This window comes from Vanacampus margaritifer, chromosome 20 (genome assembly GCF_051991255.1).
Source record: "Vanacampus margaritifer isolate UIUO_Vmar chromosome 20, RoL_Vmar_1.0, whole genome shotgun sequence".
Classification (NCBI taxonomy): Eukaryota; Metazoa; Chordata; class Actinopteri; order Syngnathiformes; family Syngnathidae; genus Vanacampus; species Vanacampus margaritifer.
This window is the reverse complement of record NC_135451.1, coordinates 16912178-16939784: the sequence shown is the minus strand read 5'-3', so window position 1 is coordinate 16939784 and position 27607 is coordinate 16912178. Positions and strand designations below refer to the sequence as shown.

Genomic DNA, 27607 nt, shown 5'->3' with positions numbered 1-27607 from the left:
TACTCGGGTTGCCTTATATGCTTACGCTGTTCATTTTCAGTGTTTCTTTATTTTCCATCTGCTTAGACATCGACAAGTGAAAGAAAGCTGGTGTCATCAAATCTCTGATTGCATACAACACATTCACAACATTTCAGTGTTTGCAGTTGTAATAAATAGAAGACAAAGTGACTGGAACAACATTTAATTGGACTGCCCCAAACAGTGACAACATTTGAACCAACTTCAACACAACATTTGTGATTTTCAAACGCACGCAAGGCATAAACTACAGCGCGTTTTCAAAAAATTGGAATATCCCCAAAAAGTTTTTTTTATTTCCATAATTCCGTTTAAAAAGTCGAACTTTCAGAGATTAGAGATTCAGGGCCCACAATTTAAGTGCTTTCATGTATGTTTTTGTTTACTTTTACATAATTTGGGTTTCTAGCGCATAAAATCCACAAAGACAGGATTCAAATTTTTTTTAAAATCCTGTTTCTGTGGGTATTATGAGCTGGAAACCCAAATTATGTAAAAGTAAACAAATACTTGAAATCAATTAAATTGTAGGCCCTGAATCTATAAAAGTTTGACTTTTTGAATGGAATTTATTTGATTTTTTGAAGATATTCTTTTTTTCTTTTTTTTTTAAGGATCTGTAGGCCTACGCAATTTTTACTATTTTTTGTGCTAACAAAAAAGGCTTTATGCAATGAGTGCATTAACAATTGGTGCTCTACGGTGCTCTACATATTTTTTTTATTTTTCGAAAAATCCTCAATCTGCCATTAACACCATCACAGGGGGCCTGTGGGTGGAGAAATTGTGATTAAGAATATTCGTAATAATGATAAGTGACATTCCACACATGGTAACTTACAGTCCAACATAAGCCAGTCGTGTAAAATCTATCTTCTGAGTAATGGTCCTGGAAGAAAATGTGAGACATTGAAATTCACAGCACACAAATTTTATTTTATTTTAAAGAAAAAAACAAACCTCTGTCCCAATCCAAGGACGGCAGTCCCTTGGGGTGGTCGTCGTCATCGTCGTCATCATCATCATCATCATCTTCCTCCTCCTCTTGAGGCCTTTGTTTTGGCAGTTCTCTACATGGTGCACTCGACTCTGTCAATCAAAGGCCAATTAATGACATGGCTGTGTTGATTCGATGCAAGTGTGAAGCCAAACTAAATTCGGCACAACAAAGCAGCAAGTGCCCAAAGCCCCTCGGGCTTGAATCTCTCAACTAGCTCCCTAAAGAAAAAGAAAACTGAAGAAGAAGAAAACCGGGCGTTCCTGAATTTGGAAAGTTGTCCAGCCAGCAGGTACGTATTGAAATGTCAAATGCTCAAGTTGTACATGACAAATAAAGTAATCGTCTCTGGACCTTGTTGCTGTGGAGGAGATGCTCTCCATCGCTTCGGAAAACCTCCGCTGCCGTCGGCCCTCCTGAGTTGTTCCGACCCGCCGTGGTCTGTGAACGACCACGTGACTGCTCACAACCTCAATCGCCATCAATCAGTTCATCAATCCAGGTACTTTAATGCAGTGGTCCCCAACCTTTTTTCCACCACGGACCGGTTCATACTAATCATAGCCGTTTCTTCCTATAGGCCAAGTCGGCGGCTGCCTAGGGCCCCCATGCCACCAGGGGGCCCCCAAGCTCTATAATCTCTATAGCTCTGTAGTCTTACATGAGGACGTTTAAAATGTCCTGTCTTTATCTGCCTCTAATATGTGTTTATTACATCCCCTTTATGCTTAAAAAAATAAACATAGGATGTAAATAAAATAAAATGTGATGATAAGCAGTGGCTGTGTGAGAATGATTGACAGCTACCCATCCCGTTAGCGAGAGTACTAAACAAAACTGACACCGTGATGGCATCACAAAGATGGATGTTTGGCGACTGATCGACAAAAGGCCACAAGAAACGCAAATTCACTTTATGTACCTGTCCTAGCAGCACAAACACCATAACGAGGGCAACAACAACGCTTTAATATTGTGAGGTCACCATGGTAGTGCTTATGAAGGATACGAGCAACACGAAAACTGGGGTATTTTTTGTAGACATAATAAATGTGAAGCCACATTTTTATATAACTATATTAGCAGCGCCCTCCTTTTAAATGCGGCAACATAAGGCACCACAGAACAAATCTAAAGTCCATGAGTAACTCATTCACCATAGCGCTAAATTAAGAGGCACTCGCTGCAGAGCGGACCATCATGCGTAGAAATCACCTGTAGCTGTAAGTCCACGTACCTTTCTTTTTCTTCTTGGTCATAGGCTCCTGTGTTGTGTTGTCTCATCACTGGGCCTTTTCCCCGTTGCAAAGAAACTTTCCAAATGCGTCTGTTTTGTACTCATTTTGCTAACTTGTCCATTAGCATCAGCGCTACGCGACTGAGATAATTAGCATCTTGACATGTGTCAATCCGGTCACTTTTCAAAATAAAATATTTTTAAGCATCAATTAAGCGGAAGTACGGTAATTCTTCCAACTGTGCGGCCGGGCGGTTGGGGACCACTGCTATGATGCCCTCGCATGTGGGCAAGGAGAGCCATTTATTTTTGCGTGCTTATGTTAAAACAAAATTTATGCTTCCAAATAACCCCAGCTTTAACCTCCCATGCGACCCTGCCAAATAATACGTACCCTGACAGGTGATGCACCTGTCGCTGCTGCCGCTTGCCTCTCCAGGTTTACCGTCATAAGCCTGGTTGGGTTTAATCCATTTGTTCTTGGGCCTGGCAGACAGCCTCCGTGGAAGCGCGGGAGGCTTCCTGGAGGAGGGACGCTTCCTGAATGGCACTCGGATCGGCGGCTCCCTACTTCTTCCGTACCCGACGTCGTCCTCGGAGTCGGCGGCCTGGTCCCTATACTCCTTGACGCTGTGGAATTTGCTCCGACCGGCGTCTTTGTGCAGACTCTTCCCACAGCAGTCACACATGGGCTTCTTGGCTTGTGCCAGCTTTCTGCCCGGGTAGGCCCGCCTGGGGAAGAGGTCCGAATCCTCCAGGTCTGTGGAAAACATCTCATCATGAGAGGAAAGCTCATCCAGGGACGGGCTGAGGACGCTCGTGCTCTCTTGACTGGAATGCATGGAGAGGCGGCGGTAGTGGTTAGGGGGGGGCAGCGAGGGCGAGACACGTGATCCGGCCCCTGCGGTGGAAACATTTTCTGAAGGCATCTGGAGGATCTTGTAATCGGCGTCGCCGTCACTCAAAGCTTTCCAAACATTTTTGTCATCCTTGAGCTTCCCGGACGACGGAGTCAGGGAAGGCAAAGGAGGCCTGAAGTAATCCACTTGCTCCGCGATGGCGTCGGCATCACGTTTTGGAGTGCTGTGATCGGCCACAGGAATACCCGGCGGGATATTTGTGGCTTCTTCTGGATCATGGGGAGCGAGGAACGGTTCCAGCGACGGTGCATGCTCCGGATGAGGACCATACATGTGAACGGAAGAGCTATCAAGAGGCCACTCCCCTTGCAGCCTTCGAGACCGGCAGATGTCAGGGTTCAAGGCATCCAAACTCCTGTGGCTGGATTGAGCGTCATACACGGCCGTGGTGGAGTTGCCGAACGCCCCAGCCTGAGACTGTAAACGGGTCGCATCCAGCCCCCCTGGCACAAGGTTGGCATCGCCCTGCTCCTCATCTTTCTTCTCCTCGACCAGAGAGAACATCCCAGAGGAGTGCGAGGCCACCCCAGAGTCCAGCTCCCGCTCGCCGACTCGCATCTTGTTCAGGTACTCCAGCAGCTTGTTGATGGCATCGATGGGGTCCGTCTGGACCTCGGCGCTGGTCGTCTCACGACGCCTGCGAGGCCGCGGCTGATAAGGACGGTGGTGCGGCGAGTGCGGGCTGCTGTCGTTCCAGGTGGGCGCGTAGAAGCGAGGCTCAAACGTGCGCCGGGAATCCATGGGAAACATCGGGACGGGAGAGAAAGTAAAGCCGGGATACGGCATGTACTGAGGAGGAATCATGTAGGGACGGGCAAAATGAAAACCTGCATTTTAACACACACAAACAAAATCAGCTTCAATAGAGATATGCAGGAAGTCACTTTACAATAGTAGGGCCCAACACTAACTTTTGCTATGGTGCTACCAACTTTTTCAGTTTATTTGTCATGTTTCATGCAACATGAAAAAATAGATATCTTGGAAGTGGTAAAGTCACAAATTTGTTTGCATTATCGTTAGAATCTGCATTTAATTTCTTACTGATTTACAGTTTAATACGTGTGTGACAGAAGTATGACAAACAAGACTACATGCAGGGATGTGATTTGACCAAAGTGAAATTATCTGAAAATTTAGCCGGGGGTCTGGGGGCCGCTGGCACCCAGCTAGGTCCAGGGCAGTGCCCTGGTGGGGGGACAAGGGGGGCGAAACCCCCCGGAGCTCATGGGTTTTCCGTGTTTTTAAGTACTTTCAATGCACTCACATGACAAAGAAATAGACAAAACAGCATAAATTTTCAATGTATATTGAACTATCCCATATAAAATGGCAGTTTTAGTCAACTCAAAATCAGTCACATTCAAAAACATTGGACTGCCTTTGCTTTTAAAAACTATCACTGAGAATATCATCATATCTAACTCATGTGATTACTAAGTTAACACATAAATAATGTTGAAGAGTTCAAATTTCATGAACAAATAATTGTATCATGACCAAATGAAAAGTAACTCATATTAGAGCATACCACAAATGTCTTTGTTATAGCAGAAGATGTTATCTGTCGGAGTCATGTGCATACACAATGAACTACTTAAAAAAAAATATCTGATTTTTTTTTTTGGGGGGGTAAAAAAAGCGGAATTCCGCGAATTAGCGGAAAAATCACATCCCTGTTACATGTTAAATTTGTAAATTTAAAACTGTAATCTATAATAGATATTGTTTATTCTCATTGACTTTTTGCTGGGTAAAAAAATTCGCAACGCAAAAACGCAATTAGATAATTTTCCATAATCGTTCAGCCTTAGTAAATTTTATACATTCTATTTTTAACATAAACCCATTTTAAAAAAATACAACTCCTTGGACTTCTATCTGTACAACATGCAAACTCTGGAAAGTAGACCTGAAACCCGCTGTGCTGGCCGCTTGAGACATTTAATACTTATGTGAAGAAATTCAAATTTGATACCTGTGGGCACACCAAAGTGGTTGTAGGGGTTGTTCATCTGCCAGGGTTGATGATGGAATAAAGGTTGGGATGGAGGCTGCACAAAGAAAAAGGGTCTCTGGTCCTGGTGGTGACTTCCCTGCTGGTCGTTGCCACCGTGATGTGGTGCCTGAGCTCCGTCTGGGGGGAAATCTGATTGCATGACATTTTCAGTATAAGTAACTAAGTACACATTTTGTGTTACTGTACATAAGTATTTTCAGTAATGTGTATTTTTTTTTTTTACTTGTACTGTACATTAAGTATTTTCAGGCATTTGCACTCTAGCCCCCCCCCCCCTTTTTTTTGTTTTAATTTTAATTTTTTACTTGTACTGTACATAAGTATTTTCAGGCAGCTGTAATCTAGTTTCTTTATCTTTTTTTTCTTCCTTGAACTCTCTACATTTGGCACGGGTAAATAGGGCCTACATGCACCTGAAGTGTAGTCGTTCAAATATTAGCCAACTTGCATTTTTTTGTTCATCAGTTCTAAACTTTAGCAAAGTGAGAGTGCATCGTTTTGATAAGGTATTCACTCCAGTTTTTTTTTCTTAAGCAGCATGCAAGTTAAAAATGCTTCAAATCCACGGGAAAAAAACGTTTACTTTAATCGACGGCTAAAAAAAATACTTTTGCAAGGGCATTTCGGAGCCTGTAATTTATTTTCTTCTTACTTTAACGGGAGTTGAATCCGCTAATACTTTTTGGTGCGAGTACTTTTAAGTCACGGCAAATGCTGATGTGAGGTGCGGCCTGCTATAGCATCAAATGAACAATTCCTTACCTTCCATATCGTTTCTCTTTTCTTTTCTTAAACTCGGACCGTCCCAAATAAAACAACAAAGAAACAAGACGGACGACAAATAATTATTAGCAACAGGTTTTCACGTTTAGTGCCCAAAACGTTGAACAAGTCGCAAGGCCTTGAGCGAGAACACGACGTCGACTGACAAAAGACCTAGAACCAATTAACGGCCTCACTTGGCGGGCAGGTTTACACGCATGCGTAGGTATTGACAATTCCAAAAAGGGGTCACAAATCAAAAAGTCGGATTTATCAGACTCTGAGCCCTCAAAGCGTTTGAGGCGTTTTAAATTTTAGACGACTGATTCCGATTTCGTCATTCCAAATCACGTTGTGTTACGTGAACATATGTCTAGTATTTACATTTGCCTCGAACGCCTTAACCTTTGACACAATCCGAGTGGGATTAATCTGATTTCCCACTTTCCTGCATTTTTTTTCCTTCAGGGAAGTGATGCTTTCCAACTATATTATATCGTCTCTGTAGAGGTTTCCTCCGGCCACTGGGGGTCACTAGAGGATTAGATTTGTAGCACTGTCTCGCTTACTACGGTCAGCAGTTCTCCCATTTTGTTGTATTGCCTACAGGACATGTTGTTGCCATAGTGTTATTCTCAGTTTATATCAAGCTTCTGACGTTATTAATGTGAATCTACATGTTTCATACATTATTATTAGTTTGTTAGTTATTCTCGATGTTGTTTATCTGTTCTATGTGAGTTTATAGCCATCTTATGTTTGTACTCCTGGCTCCTTTATCAATGTCAATAAATGCTAATTGACATTGAGGAGTGTGTTTCTTAATGAAGGAGCGTTTAATGCTGTGTCCCTGGCTGTGCTTCCAACACTACCGATGTGTCTGAGGCCGTCGCTCAGCACGGAGGAGGCGGGACTTTCGGATTTTCACTCATTAGCTTTGTTTCAGTTTCCGGTTTGCAACTTGTGGATCGCCTTTGTGCCCCTCAGTTGCGCATTCCCGTCGACGGGTGAAAGGATGCGAGTGTGTCGTGTGTCAGTCTCAGTGTTTCAGATAACTGAGACGCCCTGCGCACTCCAGATCATCCCTAGTTGGGGGTACGAGTGTTGGAACGCGACCAGCAGTGGCCGGAAATGGCGCTGATGTGTAAAAGTCGGAAGTCCGTGGTATTTGCCCCGTAGGAAAAATCATGGCTTTGTGCATCAGATCCCACCTGTCCATGCATCAGCTCAGGTGCCACGCACACACGCACACACACACACACACACACACACACACACACACACACACACACACACACACACACACACACACACACACTCAGACTAACGAATAAATATATACATAAATTAATAAAAGTACACACACACACTCAGACTAACGAATAAATATATACATAAATTAATAAAAGTGATGGACTGGTCTGTGTGTGCCTGTTTGGCCAGTTAAAACGTTTAAGTGTTTTTTTCTTCTTTTTTTAACGAATGTCGTTGCTGCGGTTTCACGCATGCGCAGTTTTCTTTCGGCGAAACGAATGAATGGGTGAATGGAAAAAATAAATACCTACATATATAGACAGTTAGGGTGGTGGTGTGGCACCAAAATATGTTTAGTATAGCGGTTAGATTATTTTACAAGTTTAAGTGAGGTTGAAAAAAAACGAAGGTGTTTCGGCAAAAAAAATGTATACGCATGCGCAATGTGGTCCTTCGGCCTCCACCGCGCTTTGCTTCTAGGCGCTTAAAAATGCGCTGGAAGGTTGTGAGATCGGCTCAACAGAATTCAGTTATTTGCTGTCGGAATTCAACTTTTGGACTGAAGTCGGCACGTCCCGCTGGGAAGAAACTAATTTGGGACGCTTCGTCGCTTGGAGTCATCATCAAACTACCGTGAGAAAAGCATTTTGTGTAGTGTTTGAGGGGTCCGGGAGGGGGAAGAGTCAGACGAGCGTTTAGCTGCGGCTAGCCATTAGCCATAGCCGTGTCGTTGATTCTAGCAATGGCCGCCCCCTCTGTGTTGGCTTTCTTGTCTTTTTATGGGCACATTTGAAACATTTGACTCGATTCTGGTGATATTTGACTTTGGTTCGCGAGCAGGCGGCGTGATTGACGGTGCGAAGACGGGCAGCTAAAGCTGCTAACTGCCGCGGCGTTGCTAACGTTACTTGAGCCGCGTATGGAACATGACTTGGAGGCGGACTTATTTAGACGTGTACTCGATTAAAAGACGAGCGCGCACGTCTGCCAGCTGCCCGGAGATGATTTGTCGGACACTCAATGATTAGTACAGTGTTCAGTACAAATGTAATGAGTTAGAAGAAGAGACTGGTTTTGTTTTTGGATAGTGAAGTGATGATGGCGAGCTAACCCCGCTTAGCCACCGTAAGGTTGCATTGAAAACGTGATGGCAGGAAAAGTCACTTATAATGAATACGAAAAACACTTTTGCTGTTTGCCACCATTCAGGGCTTGAAGTAAAACTGTCCAAAATAAAACTTGGCGAGAAAGATGTCATGCCATTGCTAATTCAACATGCGTGAATCATCCAATCCCGATGAGCTTTTAGCGTGACAACACACATCACAGGGGATTCTCGTTTATTGAAAACATTCTCCCCCATGCCTAAGCAGCGTGGTGGGCGAGTGGTGAGCACGTCTGCCCCACAGTTCTAAAGTTCTGACTTTGAATCTCTATTTGCTGTGTTGCGTTTGCACCCCTTTCTGCGTGGGGTTTCCTCGTGGGCTCCCTCCCTCATCCCAAAACATAATTTTTCCCAAACTGTATTTCACATTTCAATTTAGTTGATTCCACTGATGATAAGCTGTATATGTGGTGAATAGACGTCATCTACCTAGAAGAAGCTAAGGTCAGCAAGCCTCCTTTGGACATCAAAGAGGTGGAACATCCGGCAATTTCTGATATTTCTGAAACTCAATGCAAATGCTTCCTTCCGGTGTAAACAAACAGCGTATTGTATTGCTTTTGCCTGTGACTAGCATGCAAAACAGGCATATTGTTATAGTAGTCAAACAACAATTCATAACATTTTGAAATTTAAAAAAATCCTCACAAATCAAATTACAACGTTCCAAAGTCCAATGCTTTTCAATGAGCGGAAAGATTTATTTCACCGCGTTGACCGCCTTTCTGACTTGTGACATAACCTCGGAGTTGTCAATTGACAGCTGCCACGGACGCGTAGAGATTCTCATAGGAAACTTTACATATGCAATGCAAGCTAGATAGTTGGCTTATTTGTAGAAAAATAATACAATGCTCACCGACATATGGTCTTTATCATCTATGAAGAGCAAGTAATAATGCTGCCATACTGAAAATCTGAGAGAGTATAGCCGCCGTATGCCCGTCGTATACTGCCCAAAGGTGGCCAAGGTTCACACACCATAAGGAGCAGCGCAATTAAAGAAGGAAGTGTGACAAAAGCTTCAATTCTTTTTATTTTTACATTTCTGTGGTGGGTTTCAAGTTGCTGGTGTCTTTCAATTTGTTCCTGGGTCAAACTCTGTATAGGAAATGTTTTCAAGTAACATTATCAGCAGTCATACAAGTAAAGCGGTGTTAAGATGAGAACAACAATAAACCTCAGGGGTGTTTGTCATCGGCTTTTCCGTGGAACGTGTGACTCATCCCAGCTGCGCTTGTTGTCTCCTGCAGGCTGCCGCTGATATAGTCGTGTTGTGACGCTGCCTCCCCCACTGCCCCTCAGTGCCTCTTTGCCGCTGTATGACCTCTAACCTCCAGCCTCTGGACGACATCAAAGCAGAGATTCCTTCCCTCGGAGCTCACGAGCGTGTCTGTTTGCCTTTTGCCTCGGAGCCAAGGAGCAGAAGAGCGACTCTGCTTGGACCAGAGGAGCTGTCAGACCCCCCTCCCTCTTCCCAGTCCCGGAACCCCCCAGAGAGCCGTGGTTTTGTTTTGTTTCTTCTTCCTCGTGGTATCGAGCCCGGCTCGGCCGGCCGTGCGCACTCTTCAAAACTGGGGCGCGATTCGTGTGATGCGACCATGTCGGGCCTGGGCGAGCGCCGGCCGGTCAACGCGGACTACGCCGTTTCCCTGCTGGAGCAGCTCAAGTTCTTCTACGAGCAGAAGCTGCTGACGGACGTGGTGCTGCTGGTGGACGACACCGAGTTCCCGTGCCATAAGATGGTGCTGGCCGCGTGCAGCTCCTACTTCAGGTCAGTTTGTTTGCCTTTTATGGATGCAGAGTCAATCCTCACTATTTGTCTGGGTAAGGCACCAAGATGGGGCATACTTGGGGAACATTTGCAAATAGTAGACAGTGCAGGTTTACTGTTGGGGGGGGGGCATAATTTTCCATCGTTAATAAATCACTCTTTTTAGTGACATAAATGTGCATGGTGACAATGCTTGGCCTGATTTATTGCCTGCTGACACAGGAAGACTTCATCTGTGATGTCACGTGTGATGTTCACGAAGTGTGATAACACACACTACGTTCCACCATCATGCGAACGTCGTAGCGGGGTGTGTGTCCCTTACCCTACCCGCCAATGCATTCCAAGAAATGCCCAATCAAAAAAGACACCACTCACCTACTGTTTCCCATGCACTTGTTCTCTGGTGTGAACATGAGAGGCATTTCCCCTTTAGGATTCAGAGGCGTCGCACCGCTTCCTCTTAAATGCCACTCGGTCCTCCTTGCTCCCTCACACACGCACGTCCATGCCTCGCTTGGCGTGAGCGAGGCCTGACGACGATGTTGCCGGCAAGTCTGGTCACGTAGGTCCCGCTACGAGAGAGGAGAGTGCAGGACTTTTGCTGCAGGGTTACATAATTCAGCATGGCAGATTTTAAGCCCGCCACCAGCTCAAATGCAAGCAAAATACAAAGGAAATAAGGAAACAGATTTCATGTTTTCCATTGCATCATGTTGGCGGGCTTAATTCAGCGAGGAGATGACTGCCTCGTTCCAATTGCACATGCAGGAAAAAAAACGATTGTTGTTGACTTGTATGTGGTGTCGGTGTGTGCGCAGGGCGATGTTCATGGGCAGCCTGAGCGAGAGCAAGCAGACGCACGTCCACCTGAGGAACGTGGACGCCGCCACGCTGCAGATCATCATCTCGTACGCCTACACGGGCCACCTGGCTATCAGCGACAGCACCGTGGAGCCGCTCTACGAGACTGCCTGCTTCCTGCAGGTCCACTTTGGGATCTTTGATTGATTGATTGATTGATTAAAGTCATGATGACATTTTCAAAGAAGATAACATTTAGCGCTGTCACTATCAAATATTTTTATAATCGATTAATCTATCCATTATTCAATTGTTTACAGTTTATTAACCTTTTTTTGTATAGTGATTAAAAAAAAGGGGGGGGGCTGGGGGTTGATGTTGTACTGTGACAATGGTTCAGTCATTGTTTTTCAAATTTAAAAACAGATGTCTGCAAATGTCGTATTTTTTGATTAAACACAGAAGATAATCAGTCTTCTTTCCTCAAGGACTACAGAAATTAGCGAACAAATAAATACTGTTGTAATATGCTGAAATCAGAGGATTTGGTCAATTTAAACTCAAATAAAAATGGCTCCAAACAATTACTTGATTATTAAACTAGTTGTCGATTAATCTTGACAGCGCTAATAACTGTCAGAATTTCAGTCCAGAGAATGATGTACAGCAAAACAAAAACAGTGCTTTTCTTCCCATATAAGGATGTTTTATCTATGCAGTTCACCAACCCGCCTTCTTCGCTAATATTTTTCTCTCCTCCCCGTCCAGGTGGAGGATGCGCTGCTGCAGTGCCGCGACTACCTGGTAAAGAAGATCAACCCCGGCAACTGCGTGCGCATGCTGAGCATCGGTGACCTGTTCAGCTGCAGCGAGCTGAAGCAGAGCGCCAAGCGCATGGTGGAGCACAAGTTCCCCATGGTGTACCGGCAGGACGCCTTCCTGCAGCTGTCGCACGAGCTGCTGGTGGACGTGCTGAGCAGCGACAACCTCAACGTGGAGAAGGAGGAGACGGTGCGCGAGGCGGCCATGCTGTGGCTGGAGTACAACATGGAGGCGCGCTCGCAGCACCTGTCGTCGGTGCTCAGCCAGATCCGCATCGACGCGCTTTCCGAGGTGACGCAGCGGGCCTGGTTTCAAGGCCTGCCGCCCAACGACAAGTCGGTGGTGGTGCAGGGCCTCTACAAGTCCATGCCAAAGTTCTTCAAGCCGCGACTGGGGATGACCAAGGAGGAGATGCTCATCTTCATTGAGGCGCTGTCGGAGACGCCGAGCATGAGCGTGATGATGCCGCCGGTGCCCGCCGCCATGGTGTGCTACAGCCCGCAGGCCGACAAGGTCTACAAGCTGTGCAACCCGCCACACAATCTGCAGAAGATGGGCACGCTGGTCACGCCCGACAACGACGTGTTCATCGCCGGCGGCGAGGTGCTGCTGGAGAACCCCTTCGGCCGCGGCGGTGGTGGCGGCCTGCAGGTCAGGGTTATTATAGTTTTGGAATTTTCATTTTAGTTACTTTTTATTTTGTTTTGAGTTTTGTTTTTAAATTTTGTTAGTTTTCAGGGTGGTTCTGTTAGTTTTAGTCCGTCCGTCCGTCCGTCCAGTTTTAGTTTAAAAAAAAAAAAGGTAGTTTTTAGTTAGTTTCAGTATTAGTTTCGGTTTAAAAAAAAGTGTATTACTTGTGCACAATATTTAATAAACACCACGGTAAAATGATAACACATGGTAACACATTTCTTAACTAGCGTTGCATTTCGGCTGAGTTAAATGGAAAAAGCAGGTGAGCCGAGCTATTGGGGCCAAAAGTAAAGCAGGCAAAATTGAGGCGCGACGTCATCTTAAGGTGCTTTACTATTGGCTGCTGCTAGATGATGTCACTTTTGTGTGACACACTTTCAAACGTCTTTATTCTGATTTAATATTGAAATAAAATTACTTAAAATACATTTTAAATCATCCCTTAAGGGGTTAAAAAGCATTTTCGTTTTTACTTTATTTCATTAATAAAAAAATAAATATATATTTTGTTTTTTCCCGTTAGTTTTCATTAACTCAAATAACCTTGCTGCAGGTTATGGACTCGGTGGACAGCTTCTTCTGGCTGGACGCCCAGCAGAACACCTGGGTGGCCAAGACGCCCATGCTGTGCCGCCGCCTCAAGCCCTCGCTGGTCTACTGCGACGGCTGCATCTACGCCGTGGGCGGCGACAACGTGGCCGGCGAGCTCAACCAGCGCACGGTGGAACGCTACGACCGCGAGAAGGACGAGTGGAGCATGGTGAGCCCGCTGCCGCTGGCCTGGAGCTGGAGCACGTGCGTGGTGGCGCACGACTGCATCTACGTGCTGACCCTTGACCTCATGTACTGCTACCTGCCGCGCGCCGACACCTGGGTAGAGATGGCCGTGCGCAAGACCAGCCGCTGCTACGCCTCGGCCGTCGCATTCGGGGACCTCATCTTCTACCTTGGCGGCCTACACATGGTTGGCGGGAGCTCGCGGCTGCCCCCCGGCGCCGCCGATGGCTCCTCGCTGGCCGTGGAGATCTACGACGTCAGCAAGAACGAGTGGCGCCAGGCCGCCAACATCCCGGCCAAGCGCTACGCGGTGCCGTGCGTGCACGCCGTGGTGCTGCTGGACGGGCTGTGCATCTTCATGCGCGAGACGCACATTCAGGAGCGGCCCAAGTACGCCATTTACCAGTACGACGTGGAGCTGGACCGCTGGTACCTGCGGCAGCCCGTGTCGGAGCGCGTGCTCTGGGAGCTGGGCGACCGCTTCCACTGCGCCGTGGGCAAGCTGTACCCGTCCTGCCTGGAGGAGTCCCCGTGGAAGCCGCCCACCTACCTCTTCTCGGTGGACGGTGGCGAGGAGTTTGAAATAGCCTCCGTGCCGGTGTCATTCCCCCTCGTATAGCTCTGAATCGGCCCCCCGACGAGCCGGCCGAGGCGGGGCACGTGAACCCTCAAAAGGAGGCGGCGACTCGGGGACATTGGCTGCAAACGTAAAGATTGTAGTCAACTTCTTTCCTTCTTGATCTCATAACGCAGCGCGGGGGGCGGGGTGGGTTGTGGGCGCATTTCCCTCACAGTTCCCACGTTCAGTGGTTCGAATCTGTTGCTTTACTGCGTGGAAGTTTGCATGTTCTCCCCGTGCTTGCGTGTTTTTTTTCTCCCTGCAGTTACTCCGCTTTTCTCCCACATTGCAAAAATATGGCGGCTCAATTGAAGACCTGCAAATTGGCAAAAAGTCTGAATGAGAGTTCACTTGCGTTTGACGTTTAGAGGATAGCCGCCTATTGCCTATAGGTCTGTCTCACAAGGTGGTGGCAGAGCATTACTTATGACTAAATGCTCCTTATTATTTCCTTTAATGCTAAGATACCACCAGATGGCGCCAAAGCAATACTTTTCAGTCTTTCAATGAGTAAACAGGTAACTTCCCCCTGCTGCCTTTCAGTTGAGTCAAGCTGCTGATGGGACTTTAAACTCAGCGGCCACTTCCTGTCTGAAGCCTCTCAACGGCCACTGAGGTGTTTTTTTTTTTTTTGGGTGTCACCTTGTAATAGAAGAGTCACTAAAAGGTTTACTAGTTCACAGATGGTCAAATTAAGGTCAAAACACATTTTAGGCTCATTCTGAAATTTCATTTGAAAGCCAAAAAATAAAACTTTTTAGGAGTAGTCTGAGTGCCCTGCCACCGCCTCTTGGCCAAAAGTCAGCCCGGATAGACTTCATCATTTCACCGTAATAATGACGCCAAGCGCTACCTAAAATAGAATGGCTCATCTGTAGGTGCTTCAACCTTTGCTCCACCCCGCCCCTTTGTCCTTCGACCGTGATTGGACAATCTCTGCAGCGGAGCCGAGAAGGAGCTCGGGATCAATCGATCAAGCGACTGGCTGGCATCTTTCTGGGCTAAAGAAAAGAGACTGGGGGAAAAGCCTGTCGCACCAACACGGGGTGAGGCGGGGAGGCCGTGTTTTTTGCTTTGGTTTTTTATTTTTATTTTCCCCCCTTAGGTTGGGGGCAGCAAGGGCAACTGCAGGTCCAGTCGCTCGCCCACTGCGCTCGGGGCCTTCCACACAACCGTCAGGTTATACGCCTCACGCTACGCTGATGATCGACATTGGTAACTCAAACACACACACCTCCACTATCAGCATTTCTCATTTCCAAGCTGCTCAATATGATAAATATATCTATTTTTCATATGTTTAAAACTCGTGTTACAGTGTGTGGGGGGGAAATAACCAGTTCTATTTTGTATTAGTGTTTTGTTTTTTATTTAATGTCAGACAATTACTGTAGTGCGACTGTGCTAGAAGTTGGTCCTCTCATTGGGTACTGTTGTTCTTGGAGGAGGTAGCGTGAAGCAGTCTTGCGGGCTTCATTGTTGCTATGGAAACCGGCCCCTGGCAACCACTAGCAGTCGTCTGGCGGGGTGGGACCTTAAACTCATGAGCACAGGTGCTTCATGGCAGACGTTTTGAGCATGTTTGGCTGCATCATATTCCGTTGGCACTGTTTTTTCAATGAACATTAATTTATTAAAAAGAATACCCCCAAAATATTTTCGTTTGTGTCCCATTTGAAGACTGACTTCAAGATTTACAAAAGGCCTTCATTTTTCAATACAGCAATATAGTTTATTTATTTTTACATTACAAGCATCTTCCAAGAAAATATTTTTGTCATCCTAAACATGTTTTTTTTTTTTTAATTTATAAAATGTAATATGTCATCAGATGAATAACAACAAAAGCAGCTTCACTTATAATTAAATTAGGAACACTCAAGGAGGCCAAAACGTTTCTGAAGGACATGCTCTTATATACTGTCATTAAATTTGTCACAGCATACAGAAAAAATGATTTTATTTTTTTTTTACAAGACAAGTTTGCGAACATCAATTTCTCCAGTGTCCTGACAAAACATGAACAGAGATTTGATCTGTGAACTTCGTACACAAGAAATAAATAAGACCAATAAGTAGGGCCACAAACATGACGAGCGGGTGAAAATCAGTTTTCATTCAGGAGGTTAAATTATGCAAAGATTCTTGTCATAACAACGTGGCTGTTCTAGTGACAACATTCCTACGTACAAATCTTATGTTTCAGAATATCTTTCTTACTTTCTGGTGTGTTTCAGCTAAAAGAGGCACCTTACTAGAATAAAGTTTTATGGTCTTGAAAAGCCACAAAAGTGAACGACGTGACCGTCAATGTAAGACGATTATCACACGTTTTCTATCTCAAGAAAAAGTACTTTATAAAAAAAAATAATAATAATTCCCTTCAATAAAATGTCATTTTAAAAATGTGGCTGCTAAGCTAACCTGGTGAGGTTCCACATTCGTTACTATAAATGATTTAAAAACGTTAACATTTTCTCATTTTGGTTTAAGTGGCACAATACCCGACAACTAGGCCGATACCAAGGTAGCCACCCTGTGATCAAGACAACTGGTGTTTACACGGTCAATTACGAAGGTGACCAAATGTGATGGTACCAACTTCACCTTACCTCTCAAGACAAATCACGCTGCCACCAAGGAATCTTAACCGTTGCCAAGGTAACCAGCGGGGACCAAGGGAACTGGACAACCACGCTGTTACCAAGGTAACCACACTAGCCAAAACCATTGTTGTGTTACTACCGTGTTGTTGCCAATAACCTTAGTTACTAAGGCTACCTTGCTGTTAACCGTGTTGCCAAGACTTGCACGCTAAGTTCTAACTTGCTACCATGGCAAGCAATTTGTTCCCAGAACAACTGTTGATTACAAGGCAACTAGGTTGTAATCCACTGAAGCTGTCAAGACGATTACAACCTGTAATGCTACAAAACACCTTCACCAAGGCCACCGCACTGTTGCCAAAGCAACCATGTTGACATCGGGTGCCTCCAAGCTAACCACACTGTTACCAAGGCAACCACAATGTTATGACAAGCTGGGCTGTTGTAGTGGTAAACACGGATGACGTCAAAGCTACAGCATCTGCTGCCAGTCACGGAAGGCACTCCAGCGATCCGGAACGGCAGTGATGTGAACGGCGGTCACGTCGGCGCCGCTTTCCTGTCAACAGGTCACGTCTCTGGTAGCGGTGGGAGGGGCGGGGGAGATCATCCCGACGCAGGCAGGTCAGGGTTGGTCCTGGTCGGTGGGAACATCTGGATGGGGCACAGCGGCGGGCTGGGCCAGGGTGGAGAACCAGGACGACATCGCCGACTTGGCGCTGGTTAAAGCTCCGCCCACTGACTGACCTGAGACAAGATGGGGGATGGCCAGTCAATAGGAGTGAGTAAAGTCACTTTTATTTGTACGGTAGTCTCACACTTCTTTTAATATGTATCAGTTTACCTTCAGTGAAGCATGGTGCTTCCCAGAGATCAAGTTAGAAGAAAAGCATTAACATTTAAGTTTTTTTTTTAATGGCACTCTATAATAACGAACATAATAAAAACAATTAAATGGAATTTCAATTATTCAGCGATTCAATTTAATGTGCTGCGTTTTCTGCTTTGCTCGCCTTGGCCACTGGGCGGCAGTATTGCATCATACAGTCTTGTAGACACAAACAGATTCCTTCCTTCTCAGAAAGTTGCTGTAATACACTATAGTCTTGTTGTAGAGGATAAAAAAAATATTTGCTTTTGTTTTATCTTTAATTTGACAGTAAACTACGTTTACTATGCTCTTACCGACGGCCTTCCCGGTCTGGACCACGCTCCTGCTGGTGGTCATCATGGCGTTCCCGATCTTCTTGCCGCGCTCGCTGTTGTGCACCGAGCTGCACACAAACAAAGTTACAAAGTCCTTGAAGAAGAAGAAGACAGACAGACAAGGTCGTGCGTAGAAAAGATATATATATATTTTTTTAAATAGGGTTCTAAATATGTGTAAGCTACCACTCAAAAGTTTGTGCTTTCACATTTAGTTAAGTGTACGTAAAACAGCTTGTTTAAAAAAAAAAATTAAAAATCAAATTTTTTAAATTATGGGCAAGCAATTGTTTTAATAAAATTAAGGAAGTACCCAGTCAATGCCAGGGGAAATATAGACAACAAAAACCCTAAGCCCGGATTCGCGCCCAGAACCTCTCGACTGTGGGGCAGAAGTGCAAACCACTAGGCAACTGCGCTACCTTGCTACGTCCACGTGACTTTTTGTTGCTGTTGAGTTGCAAGTGGGCGGGACTTACTGTGTCAGACGCAGTTTGACGTCGGTGACGCTGTACTGTCCCTGGAACGGATGTCTGCAACGCACAAGACGACGTTTGTTAAAGAAAACATAAATTGACACATTTTATCCTTCAATTTAACGCCCCAACCCGGCCTACATAGGTTCATGATTGCTTATAGATGCCACAAGATGGCAGTAAAGCTTTATTTTCCATTAGGTTAATGGCATTAATTAAATTCAAATGAAGCTCCTCCCCTTACGCCAACATAGTTCCTTGATACCAAAACAATATTTTTTATTAGATGGCATCAAAACGGCAAATCATGGAGCATAGGGCATAAAACCAAACACACATTTCTGATATTTGATTTTGGTAGAATGACAAAAGCGGCGTTACCCCGGCGTGATGGCGGCCATGGCGGCGTGCTTGTTGCTGTGCCACAGGCGAAAGTTGTGTGTAACCTTCCAGCCGGCAATGAACGGGGCGCCGTAATCCGCCAGAAGCCTCTCATTATCTGCCACAAAAGACCATACTTGGATTTCTCTTCCGTCAAATTGTATTCCCGGCAGGCCATTCTCTTCATTTCTCTCGGCGTGGAGGATATATTTTATTTTTTTAATCATATTATAGCCTCTGTGTTGCCATCTCAATCTAATCTATTCAGGACCTTCAGAATCAGTCGAGTTGATATGATTTCAAATGTTTGTGTGTTTTTTTTTGTAATGATATGAATATTGATAGTGCGTCCTCAGATTACATGTTGCTGTGACTCCTCCCACCTTGCTGCAAACAGGACGCCAGCAGGGCGTGAAGGTAGAGCGCGAACTGCGCCCGGATCCACTCGTCGCCGCCCTCCCAGCCCGTCCCATCCAGGAAGACGTCGTCGCGGTTCTCCGTCACGTGTTTCAGCAGGTAGTCGGCGAAGCGCAGGTCGGCCGTGGTCAGGCCCAGAACTTTGCGCAGCTCGCCGTCGTGAATCTGAACGCCGGCCTGCGGGTGAAGAAGCCGCTCGAGCTACTCCATTCGGATACGGCGTTCTGAGGGTTTTTCCGTGCTCACCTCCTCGACGTCCACCACGGCATCACTCAGGTGCCTCTGCTGGCGGAAGAGGATGTTGGTTGCCCCGGCGACGAAGCCGCGCACCGCCACGTCCGACAGAAGGTGGTGCTGCTGCAGGGCCATGTAAGGAAGACACAGGAAACCCTGCGCCAAGGCCGAACGCGTTATTAGGAACACCCATGACCAGTCCTGGGTTTGTCTATAGGTTCCCTGTGAACAACTAGCGACCTATCCATGGTGTACCTGGCTTCCCTCCCCAAAGTCAACACTTTCACCACCCGTTTAAATGAGCAAGTTAGCGTGAGTGCCCAAATGTGGATGTGCGTTTACTTTTGTGAAGATGGCGAGCGGCATGCCGTACTGATCCTCCTCCAGACCCGACAGCAGCCCCTGCGCAACGCCGCCCTGCCCCCCGAGCGGCTGCACCGTGATGGGCGCACCCTCCGCCCCCTCGTCCAGCACGCCGGGGTCCAACGTCTCCCAGTCGCTCTCCGACGACTCGGGGGACGAGCGGGGCGGCGGCTTGAGGCGGGGCTCGCCGCCGTTGCTGGAGGGCGACGAGCGGGCGTCCCCGTCGCCCCGCAGCTCCGAGGCCGACACGGACACGAACTCCTCGGCCCCCGAGACGCTCGCCGCCAGGTTGGAGTCCTCCGACACGCTGCTCTTGGGTCGGTAATGCGACGAGTCCACCAAGCCGTGCTCCAGCATGCCTGCGGGCACACGCACGATTATGGTGAGTCCTGTCCCTAATGAAGTGGCTGCTGTTTGAGCGCAACGCACCTGGGAACAAAGACAGGACGGTCATCAGCGTTCCCACGAGTCTGCTGACAGGCGACACGTAGAAGAGGACCTATGGAGGAAACCAGTCGTCAGTCACAAACGAGTGATGCAAACAGGAAGTAGAGTGTGTGTGTGTGCGCGCGCTTGATTTGACACCTTCTTCTCCAGCAAGATGAGCTTGAAGAGGATGAGAACCTGTCAAGATGGAAGACGATCACTTTGAATTTGGACATTTTCTTCGGTTTGTGTTGCATTTTCTACACAATGTACCTGCTGCCCCAATACTTTTGTCCACATTTCCCTTCATCTTTTACCTTGTGTCTGAAGTGCAGGATGAGATCTCGCGGTGACAAGCCTGCAGAGGGACGAAAGAGCTCAACGCTAAAGGCGCAAACAAGGACATTTGGGCAGAGGTGGCAAATCCAGGTCCAGAAAGTAAAAACCCTGCCACAGTTTGGCTTTAGCCCAAGGTGCTAGCTAGCTAGCTCCATAGCAGATAAACGAGCACCATGGGAGCTAACTAGAGAGCTAGCTAACTAGCACCTGGGGCTAAACCAAACTGTGGCAGGGTTTTTACTTTCTGGACCTGGATTTGCCACCTCTGCATCTGGGTCAATTTTGACGACCACGTACCGAGGAAGACCTGCGAGCCGTCCACAGCGGAGCCCCGCAAGGAGCCGTTCATGTGCTCGTAAAGCTCCTGCGGGGAAAAAAAAACAACAAAGGTGAGTGGTCGGCGTCCACGCGCCAGGAGCGGAAGACGCTTTCTCACCTTCAGGATGGAAATTTGAGAGAAGTCTTTCTCCTCAAAGTAAGCGTGCGTGATGAGCTGCAGTTTGGCTTGGAGAAGACCGAACACAGGCTGCCAAAACAACAACGTTCATGTGGACAAATGTTTTGGGACACGGCTCTTCATCAATCAATTAATTAGACAGTAGATGAGTCGTCATATTTTTTACATATTCTGAAGGTGTTTCTATAGCTTTGACCAAACTCCCCATTTTTGTGATTTTTCACTTCCTGTTTAAGTGCTCCATTACTTTTGCTTTATATTTTGCACTTGTTGTATTTTAGACATCCTGATCCAATTGTCCAAATTTAGCATTTTTTATTTTATGCAGTAAAGGTGTCCCAACATTTTTTTTTTGCCCTGCTATCGGTACTCGCTCATCCTTGATTAGCAACATAACATAATGTTAGCGGCCCGCCTCACCACCCGGCTCAGCACGCAGACGCTCTTCTGCACAGTCTCCCGGGTAATGTCGGCCTGTCGGACCTTCAGCGCCTGAAAGCCCCACACACACACACACACAAAATGTAATTGGCTCGCGGTCAGTCAAATGTGGGAAGTCACCTCATCACCATGGCAACCAGGCCTGGCGGGACAAAGTGACCGACCTTGGCCTCGATCTGCCGGTAGCAGGACACGCCGTAGACGCACTTGGTGTCACCGCCGAGGGGAGGCAGGTGGAAGTAGACTGTGTCTGCGGGATGACAAAGTTTCATGTGTGAGGGGCGGCCATGTTTGTTTGACATAGGCGGCTATATTAGCATTCAATTAGTTAGCATCGGGAGGCTGTCAGTAACTTTGGACTGAGTCGTGTGACCTGTGACTCACTTTCTCTTTGCGGGAAGTCACATGACCACAGCGTGACCAATCAAACTGGAGCCGTTTTATTTAAATTGTATTTATATTCTTATTATGATTCTTTTTGTTTGTGAATACAAATAAAACCAGGTGAGAACTGCTGATGGGAACAATTGGTGCCAACGCGTCGTGCCAAGCACATGCACTCGTACCTTCTTGGTAGTTGTGCGCTCCGTCGGGCAACGCTAGGAATGGGAGGTACTTCCACTCCTCGGGCAGCATGTTGCTGTCATGACCTTCGTGCGGCATGAGCGGCGGGTAGGAAAACTCCACCTGATGTTCAACACAATAACAAAAAGGAGATACGTGAAAGTAAAACTCAGGGATCCAACAGATTGTTTGCTAAAAAAAAGAAAAAGTTTTATTTATTTATAAAATTGTAAACAACTGTGAGTGTTCAGAACTGTCAGAGTAGTTAAACTAGTCGCGTAAAAGTCATGCATTTAGGATGTGTAACTGTATACTAGTTGCAAGCTATGGAAGAAGAATAGCCTGTTGGTGGAGTCGCACGCGTCCAGCGCAAGCGTGCTTCTTTTGTCATGCTAAAGACAAAATGGCCACTTGGCCGCCTCACAGGTGTTGGTTTGCAGAACAGGTTTTGTGCACAACCTCAATTAAAGCCCGACCGGCAGGTTTGGCTTCCCACCAACAAAGAAGACAACAACACAGGACCATAAAGATTGTCCGCCAGGTAACCAAAATCCTAACTCTGTTTTAAAAACATGACCTAGGCTCCATAGTGTCCATACCCTACTTTTAACCCTGGGTCGGAGACTCTGAAACCTAACCAAGTTTTGGAACCCTTTTAATTTAGGCCCTAAACTTGACTTCAAACCATAATTTGAAAGCCACCCTAATTTAAATGCCCAACAGTGGTTTGAAATTCTAAATGAAAAAAACTCAAAACCAGACTTGGAACCCTACTTTAAATTCTTAAATACCAGCTAGACACCCTAGTTTGAAACCCTAACCATGAATAAACCACAAACCTAGGTGAAACCCTAACCCAGTTTTGAAAGCTCTAATTTGAAACCGTAATCCAAGCTAGAAACCCTACTGTGAACATTTAAACTCTTCTTTACTTACTTGAAAAATTAAGATCCCACACTGCAATCGTTACGCATGCTTGAAACCCTAATCATATTGAAACACAGTCCCTGTTTTAAAATCCTAATTTGAAACCCCAACCATGACTTGAAGCCCTACTTTGAAACCGCAACCCAGTATTAAAAACCCTACTTTGAGACCCAAATGTTGCTGTGCGTCTTTTGTGCGGCGACACCTGGAAGGATGTGCAGGACGTTACGTAACCGCCAGAAAACAGCTGATGCATCATCATCATCATCATCATCATCACCACCACCCCTGCTGCTTTCGCGTAGTCGTAATGTAACAGTTAGCATGTTGCTATCGATGTAAGCAGCATCAGCAGCAGAAGGTTGACGGACCTGGCAGCCCTTCTTGTGGTGAAAGCCGACCACCACGATGTGGAGCACCGCCCCCCGTGGCTCGTCTATGTCCTGTGGCTCCATCCGCTCTTTTCGGGGTTCCCACGAGTGGGATGTAAACACAACAGCGAAGGAGCCGCGGTTTAATCCAGTCAGCCCACAGCTGAGTGAAACACTACAACAACAAGCACAGCACCGTTCGACTGGTTTTCACTTCCGCTTGGTCAGAGCGAACAAGAGAACGTCACACAGTCAGAGAATGTATTGCCAGCCACTTCCGACTTCACCCACTCGACCTCATGGTACACGTAAACGATCATAGGACATAATTATGAGTGTTCTATGTGCATGTCGTTATTGTTTGTCGGATATGTTATAAAGACTCATTTTATCTAGCTATTGTTAATGGTTTTGTTCGTGTATGAGTACCCAGATATCCGACGCAAACGACGGACTTGTGTCCAACAAAATTTTCTTGACTTGGACTCTGTACTCTTTGAAATTGAACGTTTACGTCAACCACGGTGTCACGTGGTTCTTCATTGATTGGAGTCTGTCCTTCAGGTTGCACGTCTTTGTCAATCATAAATTCAACCGAACACCCACATCGATTTAAATTCTCATTTATATTCGACAAGAAAGCACATACTCGACGTCGGCGGCAGATCGTTGGTCGATCCGGGCTCGACTGCTGTGGTCTGGTTTGCGGCCTTCAATTGCTTCTGTCTGATTGCTTTCATCAAACATGGCGGCAACTCAAGCTACGAATCCTTCTCAGTTGCTCCCGTTGGGTTTGTACAATTTCATCATTATTTGGGAAACATACGCCAACATTGTTACTTTGGACAAATGACCTTGAACACACTAAAATTCACCATGCTGCCAATATAAGATAGTAAACTTTTACTGATGTTGTAAGCGTCATTCCTTCTCCACGTGCCAGTGACATTTATTTTTTCATATGAAAAAAACAAAACATTTTATTGCTTAATGTAGAAAAGTCGAAAGTTATGCTAACTGTTGTAGCACGTCCTGAATCTTATAATTATAAATGACGACCACAATTCTTTACATTCATAAGGCACAATAATGTTTGTATGACAGTACAGGGCAACGCGTTTTAATAATGCTCAGGAAATTAAATCAATGTTATTGTTATAAGTAAAATCTATTCTGTCCTAGGGCTATCTTTAAATATATGTTGTTGTTTTTTTTTAATAATTTCTATTATTTGTCTGGTAGTTAATGCTGGGTGGAGGACTTGCGAAGATAGTATCATGAGAAATAATCTATCTTGCCCTGTTGATGTATTTTTATGTATGTGAAAGTATGTTTTTGCCGTTTCAGAGCTTGTGGACAAGTGCATCGGTTCTCGCATCCACATCGTCATGAAGACCGACAAAGAAATCGTCGGCACTCTGCTGGGCTTCGACGACTTTGTCAGTATCCTAAAAAGCAAATTAGTGTATGTTTATCATGTTTTGTTTTCTGGTCGCGGAGAAGATTCCTTAACTTGTTTTGTTTAAGACATGGTCCTCGAGGATGTGACGGAGTTGTAAGTTGTATTTTGTTTTATTCTTTAGGTCGTCCGACTTTATTTTTGTTTCAATAATGAGACCTTCTGTTGTTGTGATTTAGTGAAATAACACCAGAGGGCCGCAGAATTACCAAGCTGGACCAGATCCTGCTCAATGGCAACAACATCACCATGGTAACTAACCCAGAGTGACAACTTGGTGTATCATCAGTATAAAGGATGGAAATAAATCATTTATTTTACATTTCCTGTGCAGCTCATCCCAGGCGGAGAAGGCCCGGAAGTTTAAGACCAGGATTTGTTAGAAGAGTTTTGTGTTTCAATTTGTTTTTGTTTCTTGTTCTTTAGCCAAGTGTGCACTTTTTGTAGGAAAAAAAAAAAAACTTCTCGTTTTGGCAATAAAAAAAAAAATGACATGAAGCGCACACAAACAAATGAGACGAAGTGTTTTATTAATTGAGTGTTTAAGCCAGTTTATCTGATTAATCAGGATTTTTTTTTAAATGGTCATGGGTTGCCCGTTTCAATACATGGACGGCTTCTCCTCGCCTTTGGGATTGGTCACCTTCTCCATATTCTTGCCGATCATGTCGTAAAGTTCCACCTGGAGAGAAAGGAAAGTAGTGAACGAAAGCGTTTGTGGAGTCACTCGTTTGTTGGACTCACGTAGAAGCTGCGCAAGTCCAGGATGATCATTCGGATGTCGGAGTAGACGGCCACGTCCTTGTCATGGACCAGCGAGCGGTAGTCCATCTGGAAAGAAAACAAGTCCTGATCCATGCTCCTAAAAAAAAAAAAAAATGCTTGTCGTGAAGTTTTACCAACAACTCACCACGTGAGTGTCTTTGGAAGCTTTGCCCACAGCATCTCCTCTCTCAAGGAAGTACCTAAACCAGATGACGACGCTCGCCCATCAGAACAGACAATTTGGCAGATTTTTATTTTTCACGCCTCTGCACGTACTTGTTGATGGCGGTCTGGAAGCCTTCCACTTTTGTCTTTACCGCTGCGATTCTCTCCAAGATTTTCTCCTGCAAGCCAACACGACGAGACAGATTGAAACCTTTTCGCGTGCCTTATGGCGTGGGAACGATATTGAAATCAATCCTACTATGACATCACAGTAGGGCTCAAATCTGAACAGTTGACTGAATCCCCTTTAAAACGTTCTTACTTCTGCCGTTGCTTTTTGAACGCACCTGAATGGCGACGCCAAAGTCGTTGCCGTCTTCAATTCTGGGGATGAGGTGTTGAATCCAGCACGTGATCTGCACACAGTCGCGTTTTTTTTTACTCCGAGCGTCTGTGGAATACTGACCCAGCAGACGCGTGGCCGGTTGGTCTCTCACGGTGACGATGGTCTCTCGCAGGCTGATGATCTCGGGTTTCAACTTGCCCACCAGCGCCAAGATCATCTCGTGGGACTTGATGAAGCCGCATTTGGGCTCTGCGGGAGCAAGCGGAAGGTTCATGACACGATTACAACCAACATCCTCACACCACAGGAAGCATAAAGAATACTTGACTTTTCTGCTTCTTCTCTTTGTCTTCATTGGTCTCCATTTCCTGTCACAACATTACATGAAGCATTAAGAGACTTACAATCAGTTTTGTTGTCTTTTTGCGTAATGATTTCTTGTCAGAACTACTGCAACGGTGCCTTTAAGGATTTAAAGAAGCTCCACTACAAGGCTGTGAATGTTTGTTCAAGAGGTTAAAAGGGTCAGTAAGATAAGTGGTTCTAAAAGTATGGTAAGTGGTGTGTCAAACTCGAGGCCTGGGGGCCAGCTCTGGCCCACCACGTCATTTTAGGTGGCCCGTGAAAGCAAATCATGTGCGTCATGTTTAATAAAAAACGTTACGTTTTTGCAAGATTTTTTTGTTTTAAATCCTGTCACCTCATCATCAGGCACGGGCGGGTCAGGGATGGGGATGTCCAGTGGAGCTTTAAGCGACGACATGTCCGTCACGGAGACATCCTGACAAGAGACACATAATCAGTTGACTGCTTTGATAGAATACATGCTAGTGACTTTTCAAATAAAGTGTAGCTTTGATGATGGTGTGTGTGTGTTGTTGACGTCCCATTGTGTTTTCTTGAGGACTCTGACCTGGAGCAGAACATCCATCTGGAGGATTTTGGACGGAATGAAAGTGGAGAAGAGATTGCTTGCCTTGAGGGGAAAATTAAAATCATCATGCATCTCATCATGAACATTGAGAACATACTGACGATATTTGTATTTTTGTTGTATTTATATTTGAGCACATTCCGAGCACAAACCTCATTAAACAAGGATTGGTGGAAGGTTTCCACCTGCAAGACACGACAAACATCGAGAAACTTGAAAACAGATAAGAATACTGTAACTTCTCCTAAACTGCTGACTCATTTTTTTTTTTCATTTTACTTTCGTTTTGCGTCAAGTGAATGGCTTCCATTGCCAGTAACATTTAATCTCGTCTATTAGGACACGTTGGTGATGCTTAACATTTTAGAAACTTTCAGCAGGCGATTTTCATGTCACTTGCTTAAGTTTGAAAAGGAAAAAAAACTTACCCTAGCTGCATTTTCGCTGCTTATCTTCAACCCAGTACTTTTGGGCATGATGGCCAAGAAACTTTTTATTTTTCAAACAAGAAAAACCAAAAGGCGAAAGTCAGAAAAGGTACAGCAATAGGACAACGTAAAGTCCGATTTTATTTTATTTCCTCATACTCTTGAGTTTACTTTCGATTTGATGCCCCGCCTACCGTCTGGCGTCTTACTGATAAAAAAAACACTTCCGCGTTCACCTTCAATACAAAAGTTACAATATTGTTCATTAAAATAACTGACATCACTTAATTGCATTACGTAAATGCGTTTCTTCATCTGGTTTATAATTCCTTTGTCCGCTTTGCTGGTAAATGTCGCTTTGAAAACCACAAACCACGCCGGAAGTACACTCAGTAGCGTTTCCATATTGCTTTTATTGTGAAAAACAAACCTCACCA

General features: G+C 45.6%; 5 protein-coding genes and 1 long non-coding RNA gene across 10 annotated transcripts; 3 read left to right on the top strand and 3 right to left on the bottom strand.

Moving 5' to 3' along the window:
• Nucleotides 1-168: 168 nt before the first annotated feature.
• On the bottom strand, nt 169-6464 carry buc (bucky ball). Of its 4 annotated transcripts, XM_077553840.1 has the most exons (7): nt 5958-6461; nt 5154-5324; nt 2650-4002; nt 1373-1459; nt 982-1110; nt 863-910; nt 169-790 (listed from the first exon to the last, which is right to left on the bottom strand). In XM_077553840.1, exons 1-6 carry the CDS (start codon nt 5962-5964, stop codon nt 891-893), a joined length of 1767 nt encoding a protein of 588 aa, XP_077409966.1. In that variant the 5' UTR covers nt 5965-6461; the 3' UTR covers nt 169-790; nt 863-890. The 4 variants fall into 4 exon arrangements, with proteins under 4 accessions (XP_077409966.1, XP_077409967.1, XP_077409965.1 ...); XM_077553841.1 differs by having other exon boundaries at nt 169-910; nt 5154-5312; nt 5958-6464; XM_077553839.1 differs by having other exon boundaries at nt 169-910; nt 5958-6460.
• Nucleotides 822-1728, top strand: LOC144040056 (uncharacterized). Its single transcript, XR_013289623.1, has 3 exons — nt 822-1310; nt 1388-1520; nt 1599-1728. It is a non-coding gene; the product is annotated as an uncharacterized LOC144040056 (long non-coding RNA).
• Nucleotides 6465-7608: 1144 nt separating the features above from the next.
• kbtbd2 (kelch repeat and BTB (POZ) domain containing 2) lies at nt 7609-15521 on the top strand. The gene is made up of 5 exons (XM_077553854.1): nt 7609-7844; nt 9630-10150; nt 10972-11137; nt 11723-12427; nt 13023-15521. The coding sequence occupies exons 2-5, from the start codon at nt 9699-9701 to the stop codon at nt 13863-13865; spliced, it is 2166 nt and encodes a 721-aa protein (XP_077409980.1). The 5' UTR covers nt 7609-7844; nt 9630-9698; the 3' UTR covers nt 13866-15521.
• A 287-nt stretch (nt 15522-15808) lies between these two features.
• avl9 (AVL9 homolog (S. cerevisiase)) lies at nt 15809-23303 on the bottom strand. The gene is made up of 16 exons (XM_077553855.1): nt 23074-23303; nt 21778-21898; nt 21376-21461; nt 21191-21262; nt 20750-20839; nt 20611-20677; nt 20292-20332; nt 20134-20172; nt 19978-20047; nt 19528-19907; nt 19198-19341; nt 18918-19128; nt 18535-18652; nt 18157-18210; nt 17657-17745; nt 15809-17218 (listed from the first exon to the last, which is right to left on the bottom strand). Exons 1-16 carry the CDS (start codon nt 23155-23157, stop codon nt 17097-17099), a joined length of 1788 nt encoding a protein of 595 aa, XP_077409981.1. The 5' UTR covers nt 23158-23303; the 3' UTR covers nt 15809-17096.
• A 54-nt stretch (nt 23304-23357) lies between these two features.
• lsm5 (LSM5 homolog, U6 small nuclear RNA and mRNA degradation associated) lies at nt 23358-25045 on the top strand. The gene is made up of 5 exons (XM_077553859.1): nt 23358-23864; nt 24421-24516; nt 24601-24628; nt 24712-24784; nt 24867-25045. Exons 1-5 carry the CDS (start codon nt 23819-23821, stop codon nt 24897-24899), a joined length of 276 nt encoding a protein of 91 aa, XP_077409985.1. The 5' UTR covers nt 23358-23818; the 3' UTR covers nt 24900-25045.
• psme2 (proteasome activator subunit 2) lies at nt 25046-27375 on the bottom strand. Of its 2 annotated transcripts, XM_077553857.1 has the most exons (11): nt 27171-27371; nt 26895-26927; nt 26722-26784; nt 26509-26589; nt 26137-26176; nt 25960-26057; nt 25810-25878; nt 25574-25641; nt 25443-25497; nt 25277-25363; nt 25046-25214 (listed from the first exon to the last, which is right to left on the bottom strand). In XM_077553857.1, the coding sequence occupies exons 1-11, from the start codon at nt 27216-27218 to the stop codon at nt 25134-25136; spliced, it is 723 nt and encodes a 240-aa protein (XP_077409983.1). In that variant the 5' UTR covers nt 27219-27371; the 3' UTR covers nt 25046-25133. The 2 variants fall into 2 exon arrangements, with proteins under 2 accessions (XP_077409983.1, XP_077409984.1); XM_077553858.1 differs by lacking the exon at nt 25443-25497 and having other exon boundaries at nt 25277-25394; nt 27171-27375.
• Between the last annotated feature and the right edge of the window lie 232 nt (nt 27376-27607).

Coding starts and splice junctions, on each gene's coding strand:
- buc (XM_077553840.1), bottom strand. Junction 1,460..2,649: donor CAGGTGCATCACCTGTCAGG/GTACGTATTATT, acceptor GGTCGTTCACAG/ACCACGGCGGGTCGGAACAA. Junction 1,111..1,372: donor ATCTCCTCCACAGCAACAAG/GTCCAGAGACGA, acceptor TTTGATTGACAG/AGTCGAGTGCACCATGTAGA.
- kbtbd2 (XM_077553854.1), top strand. CDS start 9,699: ATGACCTCTAACCTCCAGCCTCTGGACGACATCAAAGCAGAGATTCCT. Junction 10,151..10,971: donor GCGTGCAGCTCCTACTTCAG/GTCAGTTTGTTT, acceptor GTGTGTGCGCAG/GGCGATGTTCATGGGCAGCC. Junction 12,428..13,022: donor GCGGTGGTGGCGGCCTGCAG/GTCAGGGTTATT, acceptor ACCTTGCTGCAG/GTTATGGACTCGGTGGACAG.
- avl9 (XM_077553855.1), bottom strand. CDS start 23,157: ATGGAGCCACAGGACATAGACGAGCCACGGGGGGCGGTGCTCCACATC. Junction 19,342..19,527: donor CGCTCGCCATCTTCACAAAA/GTAAACGCACAT, acceptor GCCTTGGCGCAG/GGTTTCCTGTGTCTTCCTTA. Junction 18,653..18,917: donor GGCGTCCTGTTTGCAGCAAG/GTGGGAGGAGTC, acceptor CTTTTGTGGCAG/ATAATGAGAGGCTTCTGGCG.
- lsm5 (XM_077553859.1), top strand. CDS start 23,819: ATGGCGGCAACTCAAGCTACGAATCCTTCTCAGTTGCTCCCGTTGG. Junction 23,865..24,420: donor TTCTCAGTTGCTCCCGTTGG/GTTTGTACAATT, acceptor TTGCCGTTTCAG/AGCTTGTGGACAAGTGCATC. Junction 24,629..24,711: donor CTCGAGGATGTGACGGAGTT/GTAAGTTGTATT, acceptor GTTGTGATTTAG/TGAAATAACACCAGAGGGCC.
- psme2 (XM_077553857.1), bottom strand. CDS start 27,218: ATGCCCAAAAGTACTGGGTTGAAGATAAGCAGCGAAAATGCAGCTAGG. Junction 25,364..25,442: donor CTTCCAAAGACACTCACGTG/GTGAGTTGTTGG, acceptor TTTTCTTTCCAG/ATGGACTACCGCTCGCTGGT. Junction 25,215..25,276: donor TGGACTTGCGCAGCTTCTAC/GTGAGTCCAACA, acceptor CTTTCTCTCCAG/GTGGAACTTTACGACATGAT.